This window comes from Hydractinia symbiolongicarpus, chromosome 6, assembly GCF_029227915.1.
Source record: "Hydractinia symbiolongicarpus strain clone_291-10 chromosome 6, HSymV2.1, whole genome shotgun sequence".
Taxonomy (NCBI): Eukaryota; Metazoa; Cnidaria; class Hydrozoa; order Anthoathecata; family Hydractiniidae; genus Hydractinia; species Hydractinia symbiolongicarpus.
Window position 1 is genome coordinate 14,973,798 of NC_079880.1, and position 8,737 is coordinate 14,982,534.

General features: G+C 36.2%; 1 protein-coding gene across 1 annotated transcript; it reads left to right on the forward strand.

The window, feature by feature from the left end:
- Window positions 1-5,634: 5,634 nt before the first annotated feature.
- LOC130647467 (uncharacterized) lies at window positions 5,635-7,950 on the forward strand. The gene is made up of 2 exons (XM_057453332.1): window positions 5,635-5,844; window positions 5,976-7,950. Exons 1-2 carry the CDS (start codon window positions 5,783-5,785, stop codon window positions 6,745-6,747), a joined length of 834 nt encoding a protein of 277 aa, XP_057309315.1. The 5' UTR covers window positions 5,635-5,782; the 3' UTR covers window positions 6,748-7,950.
- Window positions 7,951-8,737: the final 787 nt, after the last annotated feature.

Here is an 8,737-nt window from a genome sequence, read left to right on the forward strand (position 1 = left end):
CTTATATGAAGGAACACAATTCATCCTTTTTCCAAGGAGATAATTGGCACAAAAATTGAACAAACAAACATACAGAGAGAGTAGGACAGGACTTCTGTAAAGGGTTAAACATTCTGGTTTAAAACTATGAATGACTTTTTTCCACGTGTATGACAGATTCTTTGAGATTTCGACTTGTTATAAACCATTGGAGTCCATGTTCTCTACCTTCCCCAATCCATCACTCGAATGCAACGGTAGATATTTAAGCTTTAAGCGTACCACTACCGAATTCAGTACATCCCTGGTCATAAAACTGCAGCAGACGTTTTATCAAAGAGCCCAATAAATCCAGCCATGAAGATGCAACCGAAGCATAATACATTCAGGTCATTGCCTATCATGCCGTGACAACATCAGTTATGTTACCTCGAGGAAGCAATTAAAAACGATAAAGCAATACAAAAAATCATACGCAACATCCACACCAACACCTGGTCAAAGGCTACACCAAAGATCTTTCAACAAATCAAAAATGAATTATCTGTAGAAAAAAAATTCTTCTTAATTTTGATTATGAGATAACAAAACAGCAAGCTGTAATGATGGAACTAGTCTACTGACTCTTTTGTTTTGGAATTGTAGAGGTTACACCCTCTAGAGATCTATATTCAGTGCAAGATTTCCCTTTTTACAAGGATAGTCTGTCTAGATAGTTAGAATCAAGGTAATTGAACTAAAGACCCTCTATAAACATTACATCACAAACACCTACTGAAGGTCACAAATTGCTATACGACATAGAAAGAAACAAATAAATAAAAAATTATAAATAAGAGCAGACAACCACCCATGCGCCAGGACTTGTGAACCTGGCCGTACCTTTCCACATGTGTTACGGGATCCCAACACTCAGCCTTACACAGGTGACCAGCCCTATGTCAGGACCAGACTGAAGTTACTGGGGTAAAATGCGTGGGCGTTAATCCATGAAAACCCGAAAAAGAAATTTCAAACCCCCTTGAAAAGCTTCTTATAACAATAATTGTGGGTACATCAGGATCGTTAACCCTGTAGACAAAGTGAGCAAACTTGACCTCCCTAAAAATTGTTGAAACTATAGTTTTATCAAACTTATTTTTGCAAAACTGAAAAGTATTAACAGTATTTATAAACAACATCATTTGATCAGACTTTTATATTATATACGACTGTAATATGTTTTGTTATTTGTAATTCTTTGACATTATTTTCTTGACTTAATGAAGTTTATTTGCAAAGGAAATACTCCCCAATCGCTCTCGGTACCCTTTAACATCGTTCGATGTATTTTTGAAAAACGAAAAGTTTATTGAATATATTTATACGGTTTACACAGCTTAAAAAACCCTTATGGTTATTTTCGTGTACACTAAAGCCGGTGATACACGATCCGATTAATCGAATTCGATTTGTCGAAATTATATTGAGCATTAAAATAAAAATAAAACATAACAGTTGACAAAGTGATGATACACGATCCAATTAGTCGAATTCGATTTTTAAAAAGGCTTGTTGTCAAATCCAAGAAACATGAAAGTATCAGACTACTCGCTGAGTCGAAATTAAACTCCATTGTTGATCTGATAAAAAATGGGGTTATTAGCGACTACGAGTTCAGCCTGATCATGCAAGAGAAGCAACGGTATATGCTGTTAAAAGAGCAAATACTTCAACGATTCAAACGGCTTGTGGACGCCATTAACGAACGAGAACTTGCCCAGCTAGTTGCGAAAGGTAGGGAGGGCAGAAATGACGTTTTAAAAAAACTACAATCTGTGCAATATGGCAGCGGTACCTAGAGTCTCCACCAGCTTACAGGCCTTAATTCTGTATATTTAGCAGGTCCCACAAGACCTATAAAATATTGGTTTTTCTATTCATCACTCATCAATCGTTCAATCCTTGTATCTACATTCCACAACATGCATCTGTGGGTAGTAGTTTTTACCTTGCAGGTACACCGATGATAGTGCCAGGATGGCACTGACTTGGCAGGGATTATCGGAGGGTACTGACAAATCATGAAATTTAGTAGTGATCGCATCCCTGTAGTATTTGAGTTTGGCATTGATGTAACGGTCTTTTTTGACTGGCTCTGTCGTCAAGTGTTGAGAGATCAACTCTTCGATCTTGTTCCAGATTTGACGATACTTTGCAACCCAATGGGGGTACTCTTTGAAAACAAGACTCATCGCTGGTACTGCATTGGCGTTGTACCGGCAGACTCCTGGGGACCATATCTTAAGTGTTTTTACTCTCAAGGCCACTAAGAGGTCTCGTTTATGGTCCCCTACTATATACCGTTGAGGGATAGCATCCGATAATCCACGTTGATATCGTTGATGTCAGTAAAAGTAGCAGCAAAATTATAGAAAATGTTAGGGTTGACAAGCTCATTCTCAAATTGTAGCACCTTCTTTATTGAATTTCAAACGACTTCAGAGGATTGCTTCTCCTCGCACATACACAGCTACCCTCGTTATATATGATATATTCCTGGTAGCAGTACCAACACGACATTTAGCCTTTACCACAAACCTACGTCCACAGCTACACCGTCATACTCATGGAGTACGCGGTCGCAGTCATTATATTGTTCCATTTATTTACAGTTATAAAGATCACCCTCCAGGTCTTGAATCCTTCGTTAATTCTCCTTCTCCTTCGATGATTCTTGTACTAATGCTAGAGCCATTAGTGGTAGAGAAAGGCTGATGCCGGTTATAAAGATCATAACTACTACATTTTTTATGGCCTCAAATTTTGATCGACAGTTGATGCACATTTATATAGTATTGTTTTTTATCTTACAACATGGTTGCAAGATAACCTTGGAAAATTCACCTACATATTGAACACATGTTGCTGCGCATGTCCTGCGTTTTGAACCGGTCCGGCACAAGCCACAGCAAACAGGCATGATATTTAACGGCCTTGTTTCCCTTTCCTGCATTTTGAACTGTTCTGGCACATACCAGAACATCTCATGGTCTTTTAGGAAAGCCTCGTTGCACATGTCCTTTGTCTTGAAGTGGTATTGTACCCAATTTAGCATGTCGGGCATCTCTCCGACAGCCTTGTTACACATGTCCTGCGTCTTAAACCGGTCTGGTACATACTTGAACATATTGAAATCCTCCTCAACAGCTTTGTTGCACAAGCCTTGCGTCTTGAACCAACTATCTTCTCTCTGCGTACCCAATTCAACCTTGAAAGGTGGTCAATATGATCACACCTTTCTGCGCATGCGTTGATTTTTGATGACGTCAGCAGTGTGCGGGGGGAATTTATCTGTATATGCGCTAACTATTTTTACTTATTTGCCGCATTCTTTGATATACATGAATAAACATAGTATCATAGGGACTTTCTAAGTACAGTGTGATGGGGACTTACCCCTTTAGGTATTGGTTGATCAGGGATTTGTTGCGTTTGACTGTGGCATTCGCGTGCGCGGGATGTGCGTTGTGCTAGAAGGAACATTTCCCTATCTCTAGGGATTCGACGTGCGTTTTGTGCTACTGGCGTTACTGACTCATTAATATGAAGTTTAATTTTCTCTCCATTAAAGTGGCCCACACCCTTGAACACATGTTTCTGTTGTTCTATAATGTTATGTAAATGTGTGGGGATATTACGCATGACTGACTCGGTCGTGTTTAAGTTTCCCTTATTAGGTATATTGGTTGTTTGAATTTGGTTAACATTTATTTGATTGACATTTATTGTTATAAGATTCAATTGAATCAATGAGGTTTATTGCCTTTGTGTTTACTACGAAAAAATCATCTTGTGCATACCGGTCGTTTGACTTAGCGAGACACGAAACTATACCTAAGGGTTTGATGTTTGTGCTTTGAGCATTAGAGCCATATGTTATAAGGATGCTTTAGAACGTTTTAATATAATATTTTTATGTTTGTGTAAATAATTATAAGCTGTTATGTTTAAAATGTTTGTAATGCATCCCGTATCTATTAAACAAGGAACTTTTTAGCTTTTAATATATATATTGGTTTTGAATTTATTCAATTTTTTAGATCCAGATATGCTATTCACGGCTTTGGATAACGAACTATTTTCTGTGTGATGGCTTGGTGACAAAGTTGGACAAAAGCAATCTACAAGGTTAAGAGGATTCGTGTTTCCTCGGTTGTGTTGCATATAACTGCGACATACTTTAGCCAAATGATTTGATTTTCCCCAATGTCTACATGTTTTACCTGTGGCTGGACAAGGGAATGATTGATGTGGCCATGTATTTCCACAATGAAAACACGCTTGTTTCGACAAAATTTTCCCCTACCAGTTGAAATTTTGTTGATCTGCTTTTTTAACTCTTCCAGTTACGTGGCTATGGCTTGTACCTTTTGCGTTTCTGATTCATGCTTTACTGGCAGTTCAATGTTTTCCTGGTTTATTTCTTTAGCTTGAAATTCGATATCTTCTAACAACGTACCATGGGTCAAAATCGTATCTAACGTTCCTTCTTTGTTTCTGAAGCAAAATTTTTTAAGTTTTTGAGTGTTTGTACCCAATATCAACTGCGTTTTAATACTCTTGTTCACGTCAGTGAAATTACAACGACCAGCTTTCTCGCGTAAACGTAAATAATAAGATTGCAAAGTTTCATCCTTAATTTGCACAGTTTTTTAAAAGTTATAAATTTCGAAGCTTTCGTTTGTTTGTGGTTCAAAGTATCTACTAAAGTCATATTTTAATGCTTGATATGTAGTGTCCGAAAACGAGTCAGATATGTCTTGTATGTCAAAGCCTCCCAAATGTAACAACATAGCACGCTTTCTTTTTCTTCTTTTATATCCATGGCAATTAAAAAATGTCAAACTTGGAAATATATTTCTTCCATCTTACACCAGCACTCGTAATTAATTCTGTATCTCCTTCAATCGTGAAAGTAGGAAAATTTAAATAACTCGTCGTCATTATTATAAATACTGGAATTCACGTGCTTTTATCTCTAACGTGTTCTTCTTCTGACTCCCATATTTACATTACGTATAATATACACTGTCTCGATTGTTTAACTATACAATAGTTATTTATATTTATACAGAATATATATTTACTGACTTACTTATGTTCATTATTAAAATAAATTTCTTGGGGAGAGCACGGAAGAAAACGCCGAAGTGTGCGAAAATCGCCATAAAAGCCTTCGTAATAAAAATACAAAAATTCGTGTAGCAAAACATGTCTTATCTATCTTGCTGTGTTAACGCGGGTTGACACTACAACATGTTGAAATGTAAACTTTATATATTTGCAGAGTTGCTTCGACTGCTCCAATAACTTTATGACTCTATGACTCTAAAATTTACAAGACGTTCTCCTATTTATATATTAAAGATAAGATATTCTAGAATGTTCTAGTATATTCCAGATGTTCTATATTTAGCACATTGTTCATTATTCATTAGGTAAGTATATATTGTTCTCTATTTACTATTAGTAGTTTCTAGTATAGTTATCTCATTTCTGGAATATTCTCCAATGTCCCTTATATTTCTAGATAGTACACAAGGTTCTAGAATGTTCTTGCGGCAAAAGTGCCTATTTTCAACCCAACAGGTCGTGGAAATAGACGATATTGCGATTAAAAATAAGTTTCCCGCGCACAATGCATTCTGGGATTGATTTGGTGATATGAAATCAAAACAAACGCTCTAGTTGATGAAAATGGCTGGTAGCTGGAGCTTTTCAAACTTTACATCATCAAAAAAAATAATGTTATGTTTGTGAAATGGGTGGAAATGATTTTTGTGCAGTATATGGTTGTTCTAACTGTAGAAGCAACAAAGATAAGTAAGTTTTTCGCACAGAAATGAAGCATTTTCGTAGCTAGATGACATTACCTTTCTGCTTTGTTAAAGTACGTACAACACGATCTAAATCATTTTGAATGCATAATTATTTATCTTATTTGTTCATTTCAGGCTCATCGTGAAAGATCATGTGGGTATCCTGAGATGGCATAGTCCCAAAACGAAAGCTGACATGCAACTTTGGGGAAAGATGATGCAAAGAGGAGGAAACTTCAAAATATCTATGAGTACAAAGGTGTGCTCCAATCACTTCACTGCAGGATATTGTTCAGATGTGTGTCGAATACCGACTTTATATATGAAGGGATACGATCAGCAACTGCCCAAAGAACGCCAAGGAGCAGTTAAACGAAGCAGTTCTATTGACTTTGAAACTCCTGTGAAAAAAAGATCACGACATGTCACTCGAAAATCAACCGATGAACCTCAAAATGATATCCTTCTTTCACCAACTCCGAAGGATCATGATTATGAGATAAGCGAGGTAGATATGACTTCTCCACATTCTAGAACTGTAGCTTTTGTCCAATGTAGAGGATGTAAAAACACAAGAAAAAAATTGGTGAAAACTGTTGAGCAAGACATAATTCAGAAAAGTATTATAAATGATCTTCAATATGAAATAACATTATTGAAATCAGAGTTGAAAAGCCGAAGTACCTTTGCAGTGTCGGATGTTAAAGAAAATGACGATTTGTTTAAATTTAATACCGGTCTACCAAACTATACTGTTTTCAAATGGCTCTACGATAAAATTCAATTCAAAGCAAAAAATCTCCAATATTATCGAGGAGTTGGGTCATTTCAACCAAAGCGACATCAGGTTCTGAAAAAAAAGAAAAGTGGCAAATCAAGACAAAACATTGTAATATTCATTGCTTAACTTCTGCTCTGGCAAGCATATACCTCGAACAAAACAATACTGAATATTATTACTGATATTGTGCGACATAACATTGTCCAAATGGTTAGATGCTAGTAAACTCTGTCCACCCTTGAATGCTTTCCCAGCATCATTTTTGTCTAAATATTCTTTTACGTCACCTTGTGTTGTATTTGGTAAATAAGATGGAGCCTTCATCCAGCCATCGATTAATGTCCGTGGATTTGGTAATTTAACAAGACCACCTTCAAGATGCAATTTCGATGATCGATCATTAAGAATTTCAGCCTGTTCTTCTTGGGGGTCCAGAAAAACTACAGGAAGTTGAAGATTATAAGCGGAATATGCATTCAAAACAAGTTGCTCCTTTCTACCAGATCGGTTAATTCCCCTATCTTGTAAAAAATCTTGTAACTGTGCTACTGTCCATTTACTAAAATTTTCCTGCACCATACCAGGGTGAGTGGGAGGATATTTTTCTCCATGAAGAATTTCCTTTCTATAATTTACAACAGAGTCGCTGCTACTCTGTTTGGTGAAATCTACACCTGCAGTCCAAAATGAAACCACTTTCTCTAACAGTGCTTCCTTCTTTAAATTCGAGGTTCCTTTGCTGTTGTTGGTAAGTTTCAGGAACATTTTAAGGTCGACGATGCTCCACGTGCGAAATATTTCACTTTCCGAATCTTCTTTTAACCCCTTGTGGGAGAATCTTTCAATAATTTCATTAACTTTTGGAGACATTTTCTTTTCGTTTATAACTTTCTACTGATCAGATCAAAATGGCTCTTCTCGAAGAAGCGGCAGGAACGTTATCACCAAATCAATCCCAGAATGCATTGCGCGCGGGAAATTTATTTGTAATCGCAATATCGTCTATTTGTTACAAGTTAATTTTTTTCTATTCGTACGTGACTCTCACGTACTTTATTATTTTTTTTCTATTCGTACGTGACATTCGTGTACTTTATTATTTTCTTTACATTCTTTCGGGAAACTCACGTACTTTATTTATTTAAAATGAATCTGGGGGAATTAAAAGAAATTTAGAGAAATTCACAGTATGTATATATTTAGAAAAGAGCATTCTTAACAATCTTTTTTATGTTTATCTGATTTATGGCTGCGGTGTGTCGTACGGAGCAAGGTTTGCAGAACCAGCTCCGCTGGCATTTTTGTTCTGCCAATACAAGATAGATGGCACCAGCACATACATCCATCACATCCCACAGACGTTTCATCGGGAAGATCATTGTTCGCAAAACAATTTCTTATTTTTTGTGTTTTTTATAACATGCTTCCACGCAGCTTTACCACACAAGTGTTGGATCATCGATAAATCGATGTTGTCTTGATCAGACAGTTTTGGATGAAATTCTGTCTGCATCATTTCCTAGGTAATTGTTTTCTTTCCAGATAATATGACTGGAATGTCTGCTGTAGTCTTTTCTTTTAGTAGCCATTCTAACATTACTAAAAATAGAGAAAAATAGAATTATAAATAAAGAATATACACAAAAAAGCTTAGTAAAATGAAGTTTCTACAACTAACATTTAATTTTATCATTGGTCGGCAAATTAACGAATGGTACCATTTTTTTTGTTTTTCTGTTGGGCAGGCCAATAGCCGTATAAAGCCCTTTCGGTCTTCCTTTTTTGCACATTTGTGGTGGCAATTTGATGAGGGAGAACCCTTAATTAAGAATTATTTTTTATAAAACAATACGCTAAAATTAGGAAATTGCAGAGAATTATAGACTATAGTACTTACGGTTAAAATTCGAATCGTTATTATCCTCAAATGGCTTCGATTCAACAAGGCTTTTTACACCTTTCACCTCACAAAAGGTGTTTGAAATAGTTGGAGCTGAATATAAAACAAAAAATATAATTGAGGGGTAACAATAATTGTTTAAGTTTCTTGTTTGCTTTCAACTGAAGCATTGTTATTTCAGCTGACGTATCTACATCGGTTATACGGCGTTGTTGC